The sequence below is a fragment of the Heterodontus francisci genome, chromosome 42 (genome assembly GCF_036365525.1).
Source record: "Heterodontus francisci isolate sHetFra1 chromosome 42, sHetFra1.hap1, whole genome shotgun sequence".
NCBI classification, from domain to species: domain Eukaryota; kingdom Metazoa; phylum Chordata; class Chondrichthyes; order Heterodontiformes; family Heterodontidae; genus Heterodontus; species Heterodontus francisci.
Genome location: NC_090412.1, coordinates 9,490,289 through 9,509,522, shown reverse-complemented (window position 1 = coordinate 9,509,522; position 19,234 = coordinate 9,490,289). Strand labels below are relative to the sequence as shown.

The following is a 19,234-nucleotide window of genomic DNA, read 5'->3' as shown; positions in this document are numbered from 1 at the left end:
ATAGAGGAAGGTGTAAGGTGTGGAAGGATATGGTGAGATGAAGAGGGGTGGCAAGAGGCTTATGCAGAGCATAATCACCAGCTTAGATCAGTTGGGCTGAATGGCCTCTTTCTGTGCTGTAAATTCGACGCAGTGTTGCCTCTCTCAGTTTTCAAACGCTACGACATATTGAGCTCCTGTGAACAAAATTTTTTTTGTATTTGTTTTACGCTTTGCTAAATTCCAGCCATGTGGGCGATATACCCTGATGGTTGTGGATGTTAATGTACAGTCTCTCGAATGTTAGCGTGTTACCAACCCTGGCCCTGAAGTAGAAAACCAGTTGATACAATATTTTCATTTGCATGATTTCTGAAGCTACAATGAGCATGAGGGAATGATGACTACATCACACAGATCCTGCTACAAGTAGGCGATTTTTCACTTGAGATGTATGCCATGTAAATCACCTAATATAAATCTACAGATATATTCACTAGGGGAATGGAAAGGTAAATGTGAAATACTGTGCTAATGTAACTTGCCACAGTCAGTTAATTGAAAGTAAATTTAGGATGGATATTTAGGAATTCTTCAAACACATAGAAAGGTTACAGCACAGAAGGAGGCCATTCGGCCTGCCGTGTTCATGCTGGCTGTCTGCAAGAGCAGCTCAGCTAGTTCCCATTCCCCTGCCCTTTCCTCATACCCTTGCTATTTTTTTCTCTTTCTTTTCAGATGCTTATTCAATTCACTTTTGAAAGCCATAATTGATACTCTCACACTCACAAGGCAGTGCTGTTTTAAAAGATCAGTTTTTCCTCGTGTCACTTTTGGTTCTTTTGCCATGGACCTTAAATCAGTGTCATCTAGACTCAACCCTTTCATCAATGGGAACAGTTTCTCCCTATTTACTCTGTCCAGACCCCTCATGATTTTGAGCACCTCCATAAAATCTCTTCTCAACCTTGTTTTCTCTAAGGAGAACAGTCCCAGTTTCTCACATCTATCCACATGACTGAAGTCCCTCATCCCTAGAACCATCCTCACAAACATTTTCTACACCCTCTCTGATGCCTTCACATCCTTCCTGAAGCGTGGTGCTGAGAATTGGACACAATACTTCAAAACCAGTGATTTGTAAAGGTTCACCATAACTACCTTGCTTTTATACTCTATGCCTCTATGAAACCCAAGATCCTATGCCTTATTAACTACTTTCTCAACCTGCCCTGTCACCTTCAACAATTTGTGCACATATACCCCCAGGTCCCTCTGTTCCTGCACCCACTTTAGAATTGTAGCCTTAGTGAGAAATGTTTGTAATCAACTTCCAGAGAGCAGTGGAATCCTTGTAGGAACAATTTGACGCTGCAATGAAGGGATTGTAGGGATGGACGTAGTAAGACAGGCCAAGTAGCCTTCCTCAACCTTAAGTATCTTGTGATGCTTTTGGAGTTGGTCATTGAGTCACAAGTTAGTCTTTAAGTCAAGGAAATCTTGTAGTATTGTGTGTGAAAAATATGTGAAAGAGTAGAGACTCTCATTTAGAGTCATAGAGTTACACAGCACGGAAACAGGCCCTTCGGCCCATCGTGTCTGGGCCAGCCATCAAACACCTGATTATTCTAATCCCATTTTCCAGCGCTTGGCCCGTAGCCTTGTATGCTATGGTGTTTCAAGTGCTCATCTGAATACTTCTTAAATGTTGTGAGGGTTCCTGCCTCTACCACCTCTTCAGGCAGTGCGTTCCAGATTCCAACCACCCTTTGGGTGAAAAAATGTTTCCTCAAATCCCCTCCAAACCTCCTGCACCTTACCTTAAATTTATGCCCCCTGGTTATTGACCCCTCCGCTAAGGGAAAAAGTTTCTTCCTATCTAAGCTATCAATGCTCCTCATAATTTTGTATACCTCAATCATGTCCCCCCTCAGCCTTCTCTGCTCCAAGGAAAACAACCGAAGCCTTTTCAGTCGCTCTTCATAACTGAAATGCTCTAGCCCAGGCAACATCCTGGTGAATCTCCTCTGCACCCTCTCCAGTGCAATCACATCCTTCCTATAGTGTGGTGGCCAGAACTGTACACAGTACTCCAGCTGTGGCCTAACTAGCGTTTTATACAGCTCCATCATAACCTCCCTGCTCTTATATTCTGTGCCTTGGCTAATGAAGGCAAGTATCCCATATGCTTTCCTAACCACCTTATCTACCTGTGCTGCTGCCTTCAGTGATGTATGGACAAGTACACCAAGATCCCTCTGACCCTCTGTACTTCCTAGGGTCCTACCACCTGTTGTATATTCCCTTGCCTTGTTAGTCCTCCCAAAATGCATCACCTCACACTTCTCAGGATTAAACTCCATTTGCCACTGCTCCGCCCATCTTACCAGCCCATCTGTATCGTCCTGGAGTCTAAGGCTTTCCTTCTCACTATTTACTACGCCGCCAGTTTTCGTGTCATCTGCAAACTTAGTGATCATACCTCCTATATTCACGTCTAAATCATTAATGTACACTAGAAACAGCAAAGGTCCCAGCACCGATCCCTGTGGTACACCACTCACTAAAACAACCCTTGACCATTACCCTTTGCCTCCTGCCATTAAGCCAATTTTGGATCCAATTTGCCAAATTACCCTGGATCCCATGGGCTCTAACCTTCTGAACCAATCTCCCATGCGGAACCTTATCAAAAGCCTCACTGAGGTCGATGTAGACTACATCAACTGCTTTACCCTCATCTACAAATTTCGTCACAACCTCAAAATATTTAATCACGTTAGTCTTTTTTTTTACTCATTCAGGGATGTGGGTGTCGCTGGATAGGCCAGCATTTATTGCCCATCCCTAATTGCTCTTGAGAAGGTGGTGGTGAACCGCTGCAGTCCATTTGGGGTCGGTATACCCACAGTGCTGTTAGGAAGGGAGTTCCTGGATTTTGACCCAGCGACAGTGAAGGAACGGCAATATAATTCCAAATCAGGACGGTGTGTGACTTGGAGGGGAACTTGCAGGTGCTGGTGTTCCCATGCGTTTGCTGCCCTTGTCCTTCTAGTTGGTAGAGGTCGCGGGTTTGGAAGGTGCTGTCTAAGGAGCCTTGGTGCATTGCTGCAGTGCATCTTATAGATGGTACACACTGCTGCCACTGTGCGTCAGTGGTGGAGGGAGTGAATGTTTGTAGATGGGATGCCAATCAAGCGGGCTGCTTTGTTCTGAATGGTATCGAGCTTTTTGAGTGTTGTTGGAGCTGCACCCATCCAGGCAAGTGGAGAGTATTCCATCACACTCCTGACTTGTGCCTTGTAGATGGTGAACAGGCTTTGGGGAGTCAGGAGGTGAGTTACTCGCCGCAGGATTCCTAGACTCTGACCTGCTCTTGTAGCCACGGTATTTATATGGCTCCTCTAGTTCAGTTTCTGGTCAATGGTAGCCCCTAGGATGTTGATAGTGGGGGATTCAGTGATGGTAATGCCGTTGAATGTTAAGGGGAGATGGTTAGATTCTCTCTTGTTGGAGATGGTCATTGCCTGGCACTTGTGTGGCGCGAATGTTACTTGCCACTTATCAGCCGAAGCCTGGATATTGTCCAGGTCTTGCTGCATTTCTATATAGACTGCTTCACTATCTGAGGAGTCATGAATGGTGCTGAACATTGTGCAATCATCAGCAAACATCCCCACTTCTGACCTTATGATTGAAGGTAGGTCATTGATGAAGCAGCTGAAGATGGCTGGGCCGAGGACACTACCTTGAGGAACTCCTGCAGTGATGTCCTGGAGCTCAGATGATTGACCTCCAACAACGACAACCATCTTCCTTTGCGCTAGGTATGACTCCAGCCAGTGGAGGGTTTTCCCTCTGATTCCCATTGACCTCAGTTTTGCTAGGGCTCCTTGATGCCATACTCGGTCAAATGCTGCCTTGATGTCGAGGGCAGTCACTCTCACCTCACCTCTTGAGTTCAGCTCTTATGTCCATGTTTGAACCAAGGCTGTAATGAGGTCAGGAGCTGAGTGGCCCTGGCGGAACCCAAACTGAGTGTCACAGAGCAGGTTATTGCTAAGCAAGTGCCGCTTGATGGCACTGCTAATGACACCTTCCATCACTTTACTGATGATTGAGAGTAGGCTGATGGGGCGGTAATTGGCATGGTTGGACTTGTCCTGCTTTTTGTGTACAGGACATACCTGGGCAATTTTCCATATTGCAGGGTAGATGCCAGTGTTGTAGCTGTACTGGAACAGCTTGGCTAGGGGCGCGGCATGTTCTGGAGTACAGGTCTTCAGTACTATTACCGGAATATTGTCAGGGCCCATAGCCTTTGCAGTATCCAGTGCCTTCAGTCATTTCTCGATATCATGCGGAGTGAATCGAATTGGCTGAAGTCTGGCATCTGTGATGCTGGGGACTTCAGGAGGAGGCCAAGATGGATCATCCACTCGGCACTTCTGGCTGAAGATTGTTGCAAATGCTTCAGGCTTATCTTTCGCACTGATGTACTGGGCTCCCCCATCATTGAGGATGGGGATATTTGTGGAGCCACCTCCTCCAGTTAGTTGTTTAATTGTCCACCACCATTCACGGCTGGATGTGGCAGGACTGCAGAGCTTAGATCTGATCCGTTGGTTATGGGATCCCTTAGCTCTGTCTACTGCATGCTGCTTACGCAGTTTGGCACGCAGATAGTCCTGTGTTGTAGCTTCACCAGGTTGACACATCATTTTGAGGTATGCCTGGTGCTGCTCCTGGCATGCCCTCCTGCACTCTTCATTGATGGTAATGGTAAAGTGGGGGATATGCCGGGCCATAAGGTTACAGATTGTGGTTGAGTACAATTCTGCTGCTGCTGATGGCCCACAGCGCCTCATGGATGCCCAGTTTTGCATTGCTAGATCTGTTCGAAATCTATCCCATTTAGCATGGTGGTAGTGCCACACAACACGATGGAGGGTATCCTCAATGTGAAGGCGGGACTTCGTCTACACAAGGACTGTGCGGTGGTCACTCCTACCAATACAGTCATGGATAGATGCATCTGCGGCAGGCAGATTGGTGAGGACGAGGTCAAGTAGTTTTTCCCTCGTGTTGGTTCCCTCACCACCTCACCAGCCGCGTACCCAGTCTAGCAGCTATGTCCTTTAGGACTCAGCCAGCTTGGTCAGTAGTGGTGCTACTGAGCCACTCTTGGTGATGGACATTGAAGTCCCACACCCAGAGTACATTTTGTGCCCTTGCCACCCTCAGTGCTTCCTCCAAGTGGTGTTCAACATGGAGGAGTACTGACTCATCAGCTGAGGGAGGGCTGTAGGTGGTAATCAGTAGGAGGTTACCTTCCCCATGTTTGACCTGATGCCATGAAACTTCATGGGGTCCGGAGTCGATGTTGAGGACTCCCAGGGCAACTCCCTCCCTACTGTATACCGCTGGGTCTGTCCTGCCGGTGGGACAGGACGTACCCGGGATGGTGATGGCAGTGTCTGGGACATTGTCTGTAAGGTATGATTCCATGAGTATGACTATGTCAGGCTGCTGCTGTGTCTCTGGGTTACTAGTCCAGTGATAATACCACTACGCCATTGCCTACTAGACACGATCTCCCCCTGACAAAGCCATTCTGACTATCCCTGATTAATCCCTGCCTCTCCAAGTGGAGATTAATCCTGACCCTCAGAATTTTTTCCAATATTTTCCCTACCATTGATGTTAGACTCATCAGCCTGTAATCACCTGTTTTATACATGCTACCCTTCTTAAATAATGGTACCACATTCACTGACCTCCAGTCCTCTGGTACCTCTCCTGTGAGCAGAGTGGATTTGAAGATTTGTGTCAGAGGCCCTGCAATCTCCTCCCTTGCCTCACATAACAGCCTGGGATACATCTCATCTGGGGATTTATCCACTTTTAAGCCCGCTAAAACAGCTAATACTTCCTCCCTTTCCATCCTTATTTGTTCAAGTATATCACAATTCCCCTTCCTGATCTCTACACCTACATTGTCCTTATCCATCGTGAACACAGATAAAAAGTAATCATTTAAAACCTGACCTATGTCCTCCAGCTCCACACACAGATTGCCACTTTGGTCCCTAATGGGCCCTACTCTTTCCCTGGTTATCCTCTTGCCCTTAATATACTTATAAAACGTCTTAGGATTTTCCTTGATTCTTGACTGCCAGTGTTTTTTCATGTCCCCTCTTCGCTCTCCTAATTACTTTTTTAAGTACCCCCACACTTTCTATACTCCTCTAGTCCCCCCATTGTTTTCAGCACTCTGAATCTGCCATAAGCCTCTTTTTTTTTCCTGATCCAATCCTCTATATCCCTTGACATCCAGTGTTCCCTGGACTTGTTGGTCCTACCCTTCACCTTAATGGGTACAAGTTGGCTCGGAACTCTCATTATTTCCTCTTTGAATGACTCCCACTGATCTGATGTCGACTTTTCTACAAGTAGCTGCTCCCAGTCCACTTTGGCCAGATCCTGTTTTATCATCTTAAAATCGGCCTTCCCCCAATTCAGTACCTTTATTTTCGGTCCATCTTTGTCCTTTTCCATAACTACCTTAAATCTTACAGAGTTATGGTCACTGTCCCCGAAATGCTCCCCCACTGACACTTCTACCACTTGTCTGGCTTCATTCCCTAGGATTAGGTCCAGTACTGCCCTTTCTCTTGTAGGCTGGCTCAAAAAGCTCTCCTGTATGCATTTTAAGAATTCCGCCCCTTTAAGCCTTTTGCACTAAGACTATCCCAGTTGATATTGGGGAAGTTGAAATCCCCTATTATTATTACCCTATTATTTTTACACCTCTCTGAGATTTGCCTACATATCTGCTCCTCTATCTCTCCCTGACTGTTTGACAGCCTGTAGTACACTCCCAGCCAAGTGATTGTCCCCTTTTTGTTTTTAAGTTCTACCCATAGGGCCTCATTTGAGGAACCTTCCATCATCCTTCCTTACTGCAGTAATTGACTCCTTTATCAACAGTGCAATGCCACCTCCTCTTTTACCCCCTCCCCTGTCATGCCTGAAGATTCTATACCCTGGAATATTGAGCTGCCAGTCCTGTTCCTCCATCAACCATGTCTCTGTGATAGCAATAATATCATAATCCCATGTGCTAATCAATGCCCTCAATTCATCTGCCTTACTAGTAAGACTCCTTGCATTAAAATAGATACAATCCAGCATTGCATTTTTCTCTTGTGCCTTAACAGGTCTATATTTGCTCTGCCTTCCAGACTGACTCATTTTCCCTTCTATATTTGACTGTGCATCAACCCCTACTGTACCTCCACTCTGTATCCCATCCCCCTGCCAAATTAGTTTAACCCCCACCCCACCCCCCCTCTCCAACAGCACTAGCAAACCTCCCAGCAAGGATGTTGGTCCCGTTCCGGTTCAGGTACAACCCGTCCAACTTGTACAGGTCCCACCTTTGCCAGAAACATATCCAGTGATCCAGGAAACTAAAGCCCTCCCTCCTGCACCACCACCTCAGCCACGCATTCATCTGCTCTATCCTCCTATCCCTATACTCACTAGCACGTGGCACTGGGAGTAATCCAGAGATTATAACCTTTGAGGTTCTGCTTTTTAATCTGCTACCTAGCTCCCTAAATTCTTGTTGCAGAATCTCATCCCTCTTTCTACCTATGTCATTGGTACCAATGTGTACCACGACCTCTGACTGTTCACCCTCTCCCTTCAGAATGTCCTGTAGCCGCTCGGAGACATCCTTGACCCTAGCACCAGGGAGGCAACATGCCATCCTGGAGTCTCGTTCGCGGCCACAAAAACGCCTGTAAGTTCCCCTTACGATTGAATCCTCTATCAGTATGGCTCTCCCACTCTTTTTCATCCCCTCCTGCACAGCAGAGCCATCTGTGGTGCCACGAACTTGGCTGTTGCTGCTTTCCGCTGGGAGGCCATCCCCCCCACCCCCCCCACAGTATCCAAAGCGGTATATCTGTTTGAGAGAGAAGTGGGCACAGGGGACCCCTGCACTACCTGCCTGCGCCTACTACTACTCCTGGTGGTCACCCATCCTTTTTCTGCCTCTGCAGCCATTACCTGCGGTGTGACCACCTCGCCAAACGTGCTATCCACGATGTCCTCAGCATCGCGGATGCGCCACAGTGAGTCCATCCGCAGCTCCAGCTGCACAATGCGGTTAGCTAGTAGCTGCAGCTGGACATGCTTCCTGCACACATGGTCGACAGGGATACTGGAAGTGGCCCTGATTTCCCACATAGCACAGGAGGAGCATGCCACGGGGCTGAGCTCTCCTGCCATGACGTAGCCTTAGATTAAGCTACTTAGTTACTCCCTTTAATTTAGAGTACTGCAGGTTTTACGGTGCTATGATAGCCGGACTCTGCATTGCTATTCCTTCACCAGTGATCTAATGATGTATTCACTGAAGTATAATCCTTGAAGTACTTTACACTGAACATTCATTCTGGAATGCATTACCTAACCTAAAATGAAAACTCAACTTGCCATATTTCAGCTACGATGTAATAGTATTATTCAGGCTTGAGTTCTTCCATCCTCGTTGCAAGATTTTTTAAATCCATATTTGGAATAAAATGTAATTTGTAAAAATTTCATTGTACTAGTAAGAATCAAATTTGTTGTTCAGATCTGGGGGCAAGGGAACATGTTAAGAGATGATAATGATTATTGGAGGGGGGGGGGTAGGGGGTGGGGTTTAAAAATCATTGAGAAAAAATGTGCCTTGATTAACTTGCCATCTTGCAGTTCATGAATGAAACCCCAGAAAAAGTATTGGATGGAATCATGGTCCCAGATGTGATACTGTGACTTCTAGGGGTCTCCTAACTGGAAGAAATTAAAATGGCCTTATCAAAAATATTATTGAATCCATTTCAAAGGATTTCTGATCTAAGCTTGGGTTAGTTCTATATTTACAATGAAAACGCTAGTCATTAATCTTTTCAAGGCTTAGAGGCATGTAGTCCAGTAAAAACTCGTGGAACATATTATTGTTTACAGAGGCCATCTACTGGAAGAATTATGTTAATGGATATGGGATTTATGGATTAGATGGGAGATAATGAAGGGTTTGCTTTCAAAGTGCATGTAGAGTAAGGGAATGTTTTCCAACCCTCACAAAGGTGTATGAACTACTTATTAACTAATTCATGTCTGAAAAGGTTAGGAGTTTTCTTTATTTTTGCCTGTGAAGCCATTTTAGTCTGTTTGTGGAGCAGGCATGACTCATTCAGCAGTTGGAGTTGAAGTAGGTTAATGGTGTGATCGGGAGGAACAGGTTAGTTGGAGCGTTTAGTTATTTGGTTTTCTTGTTGCAATGCCCTGTTTTATTTTGTTTTATTCCCCCTGCACACCATTCCCTGTCAAGCAGTTAACCTGTTTGCAGACTTTTTTGGGGGACGTCAGCAACGTTTACAATTTTTGATTCATGTTGTTTTTTTGTCCCACCCTGGCTCTGCCTAACACTCTATTTCCTTCAGGCAGGAGAATGGGACAGTAGCGGCCAATAGCTTTTCCACAACTGTCCTCAAGGGTACTTGATTTTTAGTTGCCCTTGGAACGCAGGTAGCTGTAGCCAAGCCACATTCATTACCTGTTCCTAATTGCCCTGCGGAGATGGTTGCGGGTCGTCTTCTTGAAGCTCTGCATTTCTTTTGGTGATGGTGCTGCCGTAATGGTGTGAGGAAAGGAATTCCAGGATTTTGGGCCAGCAATGATGAAGGAATGGTGACACATGTCTGAGTTGGGATGGCGTGTGACTTGCAGGGGAACTTGGTTGTGATGTTTTCACAACATTGATGATCTTGTCTTTCTTGCTGGTGGAGTTGGCAGGGCTGAGGAGTTGATTTGTAGTGCTACATACTGTATCTACTATGTTTCAGGGGTGAAGCGGGTAAATGTTGAATCAGTGGTAAGGGCTGCTCTGTCCTGGATGGTGGTATGCTTGTTGAGAGTTGTTGCAGCTGCACCCATCATTGCAAGTGTTGAGTATTCCCTGCTTTGTGCCCTGTAGAGATGATGGAAAGGCTTTGTGAGGTCAAAGATTGAGACATTAGTGAGATGGATTTTTGGGTTAGATTGGGTGAGACCTGTTTGATTTTGGTCCCTGTTGAGATGAATTTACTCCCTCACTGGCTTAGAGTGTGCAATCTGGTCACCCATCTGCTCTTATGTTCTTGTGTGGTTAAAAATTGCCCAATGTTAGCCGACGTTCCATGGGTAGCACTCTCGCCTCTGAGTTAGCAGACTGTGGGTTCAAGTCCCACTCCAGAGACTGGAGCACAAAAATGTAAGCTGACGCTCCAGTGCAGTACGAGGGAGTGCTGCACTGTCAGAGGTGCTGTTTTTTGGATGAGTTGTAAAACCAAGGCCTCATCTGCCCTCTCAGATAGATGTAGAAGATCCCATGGCACTATTTGAAGATGAGCAGGAGAGTTCTTCCCCGTGTCCTGGCAAATATTTACCCCTCAATCAACGTTAATAAACCAAATTATCACATTGCTCTTTGTCAGAACTTGTTACATTACAACAGTGAACTTCAAATGTACTTCATTGACGATGAAGCATTTTGGGCTGTTCTGAGGTAGTGAAAGGCACTATATAAAGCCAATCTTTTCTTTCCTCTTTCAATGACCTCGGAAGTCAGTCAAAGCCAGAATTGGAATCTGTTTGGGATTCCATCTTTCTCCTGATAACACCATAGCCCAGCAGGTAACAGTGCACTGGCTTACAGACTTTGTACAACATCATGACAGTTGGGTGGAGTTGCAGAATGCACATCTAAATAATGAGCTAAATAGCAGAGGGTGCCCATGCTGATCTTTAGTAGTCATTTGCGGTGTTGTTAGCAGGAGTGTTGGAGGCATGTGGCTCTCATGCAATTCATGGTTCCTCTACTTGATGCTTTTTTTTCCTGACAATAATCTTGACTTAATTTTTAAGCGGTCCCCATTCCTTTGCCAGACGCTATTCAAATGGAACAGTTGTTTTTGCTTTTCAACTGGGAAATGTATCTGCAACACTCAATTTGCCTGTGGTCCTGCAGTTAGACAGAACAGGAACTGTGTTTGTCTACTGGGTGAGTTTCCCACTGTTAGCAAGGCTCTGCAGTAGAGGTGCTACAATTAGGGGTAGCTACTCCTGTTCGTCTTCGGGTGACTTGCACTGAAATGTCCATGTGTGAGCGCTTCAGATGGCGGCTGTGATCCCCTCCTCCCCACATGGTCAAATAGCCTGGTGGCATTGACAGTCTAGCCTCACACATTAATGACCGGCTAGTGCCAGAGAATTGCTGGAGCCATGAGTCAACATCTTCAGGGGTAGGGATATGAAAATTGGAAGAACATCTGATATCATAACGACTTGCATTTAGATAGCACCATTAGCATGATACGATGTCCTAAGTTGCTTCACAAGAGCATTATCAAATTTGAGAGTGAACCACATGAGATATTCGGGCAGATGACCAAAATCTTGGTCAAAAGGTAGGTTTTGAGGAGGAGGAGAGAGGTGAAGAGGCTTGGTGCCTAGGCACCTGAAGGCATGGCCGCCAATGGTAGAGCAATCAAAACAAGGACGTGCAAGAATTGGAGGAACGCAGAGTTCTTGGAGGGTTATGGGGCTGGAGGAAGTCAGAGATAGGGAGGCGTGCGTCATGGAGGAGTTTGAAAACCAGAATGAGAACATTATAATTGAGGCATAGCCAGACTGGGAGCCAATGAAGGTCAGCGAACCGATGGATGGTGGGTGAACGGGACTTGGTGTAAGTTAGGATATGTGTAACTGAGTTTTCAATGAGTTCAAAACACTAACCCTTTCTAGGTTCAAATTGCAACGAAACAGGTTCCTGACAAATCTCCCTGCTAACCTGATTCAGTTATTACAAAATCATTCCATTCCCAGCAAAGTAATATATATTTAGCCCACAGGTCATCTTTGACCAGAAGTTTAAAAGTAATTTATATCTGGAAAATAACAGGTGCTTTTGAAGAACGTGTCACAAGGGAATGCAAATTTCTCGGTACCCGGCACTGCTGATGGCTGCAGAAAATGGGTCCCCCTAGTGAGACAGATGGCCTTCATCATAATTGCAGTGAGAAACATATTTCTTCCAAACAGAACACAGTAACTGCTTCAGCTGGCCATTGATTTGATGTGCCTCGTGTGAAGCCCTTCAAATCAGACTCTGGGACCAGACGGCTGCAGGCTAATTTTTGTGTGAGCTCTGTTGCTTCCCGTCCTAAACACTTTGTGTCTTCTAAAGATGACAGGAAGTACCGCAAATCATAACAGGGGTGCTAAAACAGAATGGGGCACCATTTACAGCTAAGATAGTACTAAAAAAAAACAATTTGAAAGATTAATATCTGGGGAAATGCTGTCATGAAGATGCTGCTTTGGAGCACAAAGGTGAACAAATTGGGCGTTAAGGGTTTGTTGTTGATGCTTAAGAGAATGCTACTATACTGTATATTAAAAGAAAAGCAACGTAGGAACAAATTACTTACATAATTCTTAGTTATTTTTTCAATAAAAGCTTTGTAAGTCTGACCTATGCAGCTTCCACCTCTGTGGTGTGTAGTTGTATCAGATGCTCAGTGCTGTGTCTGCCAATCTTCCTACTTCTGACTGTTAACTAACGATTCCTGCTGGCAAACGTGCATATGAATGAACTTTGGGCAAGGATAGAAGCTGCCTTTTTTGTGATGCCCCACCCAGTTGTATAGCCAAAAAACTTTCCCTGTCTAGGCTAATAAAATAGTTAGGTGAGGGCAGCTGATGCATGGGAAAACATATCCCAGCATGAGCAGAGGAGGGAAAAGCCTGACTGTCCGACTCGAACCCGATTAGACCCGACTACATACGTCGGGTTCGGGTCAGGTCGAAATTCTGAGTCCAGCATTCAGGCTTGGATCGGGTTGGGCTGGACACTGCTTTCAGGAAGTCACGGGATCAGGTTGACCCATGATTCCCCACAACTCCAACTGCAGGAATAGCCTGCTGCCGGAACAGACGAAGGATATTCGTGTCGGGTCGGATCGGGCGCGAAAAAAAATTAAAAGGCTCGTGTCAAGTTCAGGTTGGCTGTGGTCGGGTCGGGTTTCAATTTTATACCTGAGCCAGGCTTTAGAGGAGGGGAGAAAATTAGGAGGAAGAGTTTACTGATTACAGTTTTTTGCATTGACTATGAAGATCTCTCTTTGAGTGGAGCTTAATGATACAACACTCCTTTACCAATACTGCACAGGAACAACCCTTGTGCATAGAGTATTTGTAAGTAACTCTTCCAAAACATAAAAAAAAATAATGCTTTTGTTCTCCGGATGTTTGTAGTACTGGTAAGGTCAAAGATCCTGCCTATCCCGATGGTTTGAGAAAGTGGTGATGGGCTTCCTCCTTTAACCATTGCAGTGCTTAGGATGGTAACAACAACAGTTTATATTCATATCATGCCCTTAACATTATAAAACATCCCAAGGAGCTTCACAGGAATTCCAGAGCTGAGGGTCTAGCCAGCTGAAGGGGTGATCGTCGATGGTGAAGCAATTAAAATCAGGAATGCTCAAGAGGCCAGAATCCGAGGATTTTAGATATCTTGGATGTGGGACTGGAGGAGATTACAGAGATAGGGAGGGGTAAGGCCAAGGAGGGGTTTGAAAACAAAGATGCAAATTTTATAATCAAGGCTTTTCTTAACCAGGAGCCAATGTAGGTCAGCGAGCACAGGGGTAAAACGTGAATGGGACTTGGTGCGAGAAAGAACATGGGTTGATGAGTTTTGGATGTTTCCAGTTTGCGAAAGGTACAATGTGGGAGACCAGCCAGCAGTGCATTAGAAGACTCCAGTGTAGAGGTAACAAAGGCATGAATAAGGATTTCAGCAGCAGATGAGCTGAGGCAAGGGCGAAGTTGGACATGTTAGTAGTGATCGATTTGATCTCCAGTCCACGCTGAGGGCATTAGGAGTGAGTCATATCATGAGAGACAGGACTTGGTGTAGGTAAGACCAGATAGATTTGGTAAGTTCCCTTTCGAAAGGACATTAGTGAACCAGTTGGGTTTTAGGACAATCTTGCAGTTTTCATGCTAATTCTTCCTGGTGCTGGCCAGATTTAATGAATTCAATTTCACAACTAGGATTTGAACTCGCAACCTCTGGATTGCTAGTTCATTACCATAATTACTACACTGCTGTCCAAACTAGCTCAAGTACAGCGAGATTGATGTTCGGATAGCTTTTGAATGAGTGAACCATGAGCCATTGGAATACACGTTGCAGTAAAACTGATAGTCCAGCTTTAACAGCATTGTGCCTGTAAGTCTTTTCCACTTAATTGATTTGCAGGAGGTACCTGGAGCATCCATTCTCACCGGCATTTACCATGTGTACAAATATAGATGACACAAGTGCAGCTATAACATATCTGTCAATTCAGAGCTTTATACTTAAAAAAAAAAGTTCCACCCGTGACTAAATGCTTTTGGTTTACAATTCTCTACTTTGTTTTTGACATGCAGATCACCAGAAGCTGGAACGTGAAGCAAGAATCTGTCGGCTCCTGAAGCATCCCAATATTGGTAGGTCATTTTAAAAGACTAGCTGTGTTCTGATGCTTAGTTAATACTTGGCCTTGGGGGGTGGACTGGCTCCCCCAGAGGGCATGGGATTCACATGGAAAAGAGGCAGTGGGTTGGGCCCAATAATATGTTATGGATCCATTCACTGGGGCCACTTGAAATGTCTCTCCATTTCCCAAATGGCCAGTCTGCCTCTGCTTGCCTTTATTTTGGATGACCTTTCACCCAATGTGTGAATAATGCTTCCTTCTCGCCACCCACTGCCCACCCCGCAAACCCAGATGCACATACAATAAGCACTTGGAAAGAGCTCCAGCAAAATAATAGTGAAAGGTTTTGATACAATTATTTTGGAGTATCAAAGGTTCAATCTGATGCTGCAGTATTCCACTTGTGGGATGCCTTGAGAAGTTATTTGCCATGTACAATTTTATGTGTGTACTTATTTTCATGTCGGTATACATCTGTCATATTTCATTACAAGTTTTGATGGCAAACTCCTTGAAAATTTCTAGAAATTACTGCCTGCAATATTAGTATATGAACACTTAACTTGTTTGATGCCCCTCTGTATGCTGTTTTTGAATCGACAGCTGAAGCCTCTCTATTAGGCTGGATAGTGGAATGCCATGCAAAGATGTTAAGTGTCAATTTGGTTGGTTGGCAAGCCTCAAAACATTATGGATTCAAGGCTCCACACCAGAGGCTTGAGCGCATAATCTAAGTGGCCATGTCATTGTAGCACTGAGGGAATGCTGCATTGCATTCCTCCAATTAAATATTGGGAAGATTGAAGCCATTGTTTTCGGTCCCTGATCCAAACTCTGTTCCCTAACTACTGACCCCATTCCTCTCCCTGGCAACAGTCTGAGATTAAGCCAGTCTGCTCGCCACCTTGGGTATCAAATTTGACCCCAAGATGAACTGCCGACCTCATAAATCGTGCCATCACCAAGACTGCCTATTTCCACCTCTGTGACCTTGTTTGACTTTGTCTCTGTCTCGGCTCATCTGCTGCTGATACCCTCATTCATGCCTTCGTTGCCTCTAGACTTGACTATTCTAATGCACTCTTGGCTGGTTTCTCACATTCTACTCTCTGTAAACTTGAGGTCATCCAAAACTCTGCTGCCTGTGTCTTAACTCACACCAAGTCCTCTTCCCCGATCGCCCCTATGCTCGCTGACCTACATTGGCTTCCACTCGAGCAGTGTATTGATTTTAAAATTCTCATCCTTGTTTTCTAATCCCTCCATGGCCTCTTCCTATCTCTGTAATCTCCTCCAGTTCCACAACCCTCCTCTAATTCTGGCCTCTTGTGCATCTCTGATTTTAATCGCTCCACTATGGGTGGCCACACCTTCAGTTGCCTAGGCCCCAAGCTCTGGAATGCCCTCCCTACACCTTTCCGCCTCTCTACCTCGCTTTCCTCCTTTAAGACATTCCTCAAAACCTACCTCTTTGACCAAGCTTTTGGTCATCTGACCTAATATATCCTTGTGTGCTTGGTGTCCTACGTTGTTTTATAATGTTCCTGTGATGCGCCTTGGGATGTTTTGTTATGTTAAAGGCGCTATATAAATATAATTTGTTGTTGTTGAGTGCAGCTTTGTCAGAGGTGCCATTTGCCTGTTCAGGTCAGATCCCATGGTACTGCTTGAAGAAGAACAAGAGAGTTCTCCTGGTCCCTTGCCCAGCATTCAGCCATCAACAAATATCACCAAGCACACATCAGTTCGTTATTCCTCTCAATCGCTGTTCTTGCGACCTTGGAGTGTCCAAATTGGCCGTGAACCTTTCCACTGTAACAATAATTTGCTCGCTCCTGGAGAGCTTTGTGTTGTCTTGAGGACATGAAAGGACCTTTAGAATGACACATGCCTGTGTTCAATCCCAGGAGATGATTAGTAATGCCTGTCGAGGATTCATTTTTCGTGCACATAACTGAATGTGATAATTCGCAAGATACAGCGCACAATAGTTCATAGATAACTTCATCACCGGATTGTCTTATTAAAAGGAATACTTGCGCAATCCAAATTTTTTAATACAAATGACTGCAAATTTGTAGGAACGGTTTTCTAGACACTATTCTGAATCAAAAACCGAAAATGCTGGAAATAATCCTTAGTCGAGTAGCATCTGTGGAAAGAGAAATAGTTAACATTTCAGGTCGATGACCTTTCATCAGACTAAACTACATTGCTTTGTTGCCATGCAAATTGGGCAAATATTTGGTTAGGAATTCCATGGCTGGTTTGTGGTCTTGTATGTACATTCCTATCTTGTTTGGTGAGTTAATTGTACAACCTTGTCACTTAATGTAAACCTGCTTTTGTGGATATGTTAAAACAATATTTATTTTGGCCTCCCATATATGCAAATGAAGATTGAACCAGTAGGACTCGTTTTGCTGTTCAACAAAGATGAGATGAAGATCTAGTCAGTATTATAAAGAGTTGTTTCTCTCTTCCCCAATGGTTCAGAGAGGAAATTATGTAGAACTTATAACACAGGAATAGGCCCAACTGGTCTTTGATGGTGTTTATGTCACACATGGACCTCCTTCTACCATACCGCACCTTTTATTCCTTTCTCCCTCCCGTACATACCTAGCTTCTCCTTAAATGCATCTATGCCATGCACCTCAAAATGGACTGTATTGTGTGGCAGTTCATTTCACAGACTGTTCATGTCTCAGGTTCGATCCCAGGTCGATCCTAGAATTAACTGCTCTCGGCCAGGGCATTAGTAAGGTTATTGACTAGACCTCAGTGCCAGCTGGGCTAGGAAGGGGAAAGTTCATCCATGGTTACTGTTCTTGATTGCCCCCCAATGATTCCTGATGGAAAATGCTTGTGTCCTGGGGCTGGGCCAAGATTTGGATGGACTGAAATGGCTCCCCCTCCTTGGTTATCTGGACAACTGACACCCAACAGTGAGGCCGTTTGAGTCAGTTCCAGAAGTTGGCTAGCACCTTGAGAATTAAACCAATGCAGGGGCCACTGCCATCAGATTGAGGAGAGGAGGACCCCCCAGGAAAAAGTTAGCTTTTCTGTTTCTTCAAGCCTACTGGGCAATTACGAGGGAAAATAACCCAAATTACATTCACACAGGTCTCACTGGCTAATACATGAGCATCACCAGCAGAAGCCGGGATGTTGGTTGGCTGGTCATCTCATGTCTGGGTAATCTTTACCTGGCATTGAGTGGAGAGGCTGACGCGGATGAGGACATTGATATTTAAATAGACTTCCGTCTAGTTTATGTTCAGACCATATCAGAAGAAAGCCAGCCTTTGACCACGAAATTTATGAGTGGTCGCAACTGCCTCAGGAGCTCAATGGCAGCTACAGTTACCTGGATTTCTCTTTAGAGTACTGATCTTAAAGGGACTGGCCCAAGTAATAGCTGAACATGACAACCAGGCTTCAAACTGGAGATGACCCATGAACACCACTAATCCACTCATATCTTCTAGATTGGGAAGGAAAATTTTAAAGTAAAAATCTATTGCTTCCACTTGTTGTTGAACTTCCTATTTTCTCTAAATAAACAGAAGGGCCCTTTTATTGCAGAATAAATTGCTTGTCAAGGTGAATCATTGGGCATTTAGGAATGAGTTAGCTAGATCTGGTAGCGTAACCCATCAGCATATGAACCATTGCTTCAGAGATTAGGGAGGCAGATCCCTTTTACTTCTCTGTATTGCTAAAAAGATTTTTTTTTTAAAATGGTGTGTAACCATGGTAAGAGTGTCATGAGGAGAAAGGGAAGGTATTCAGGGTGGGCATAAGGAAATAATCAAGTCATTGCACGATCACTGTCAAACAGCTGCTTGGAGCTGATACAGTAGTAATATATGCAGATGTCTTGGAGCATGCCTGAGGAATATTGCTGGAAAGACTGAGAGTGTGAGCAAGTGAAAGGATCGGTGAAGAAATAGTTTAAACTCGGGGGAGAGTCAGAAAAAGGATAGCAATTTACCATGATTCCCCGGGATGTCAAACTGCCACAGTTGGCACCACATTAAAATACTCAAGAAAATTACCAAACTTTGTCATAGATTTTACATTTCACAAGATAAGCAGAATATGCCGTGCCCTCTCCTTGCCTTTGACATATGGATGTATGGCGAAGCTACAGTTTCTTTCTCTTGACATTTTCTTTGCTGGGACTGAAGTCTGCTATAAATCAGGGTGCAGTCACATTCACACCAACCAAGAAAGAAACTGGCACTGGAAGCTGCTTCTGCTGGCCGCAAGGGGATCGTTTTGTCCCTTCCATATTAATGATCCCGCCAGGATGTATAATGCTTTTGGCCTCGTCCAACTTCCTTCATTGTTAGTCGCCCATCTTTTGAAGTCCTGCAGTTATTTAATCCCAATTTTGTGTTACAAATTATATATGTGGCAGATTCTAAATCAGCCCTGTGAAATGGAGTGAGGGATTAATTTGTGTTTCCTGCATTGATTATTGAAGATGATGCAGTATTCATGAGCTCTTTGGGTTTTATATTGTGTCTTTCATGTAGAAAAAACACAGCATAAGGCAGTTTTACAGGGGTGGGAATGAACATTAAACTGTATTCAGGAGATTAGGAGAGGTGACTGGAAACCATCAAAAGGGATAGGTCTTAAGGAGGCATTTAAAGTTG

General features: G+C 44.7%; 1 protein-coding gene across 3 annotated transcripts in view; it reads left to right on the top strand.

Annotated features, from left to right (window-relative positions):
- camk2g2 (calcium/calmodulin-dependent protein kinase (CaM kinase) II gamma 2) overlaps positions 1 to 19,234 on the top strand; it is a 346,094-nt gene that overhangs the window by 145,181 nt on the left and 181,679 nt on the right. For all 3 annotated transcript variants that reach the window (XM_068020525.1, XM_068020524.1, XM_068020526.1), the window contains exon 3: positions 14,518 to 14,577. In XM_068020525.1, coding sequence (XP_067876626.1) covers positions 14,518 to 14,577 — 60 coding nt within the window. The remainder of the gene's footprint in view (positions 1 to 14,517; positions 14,578 to 19,234) is intronic.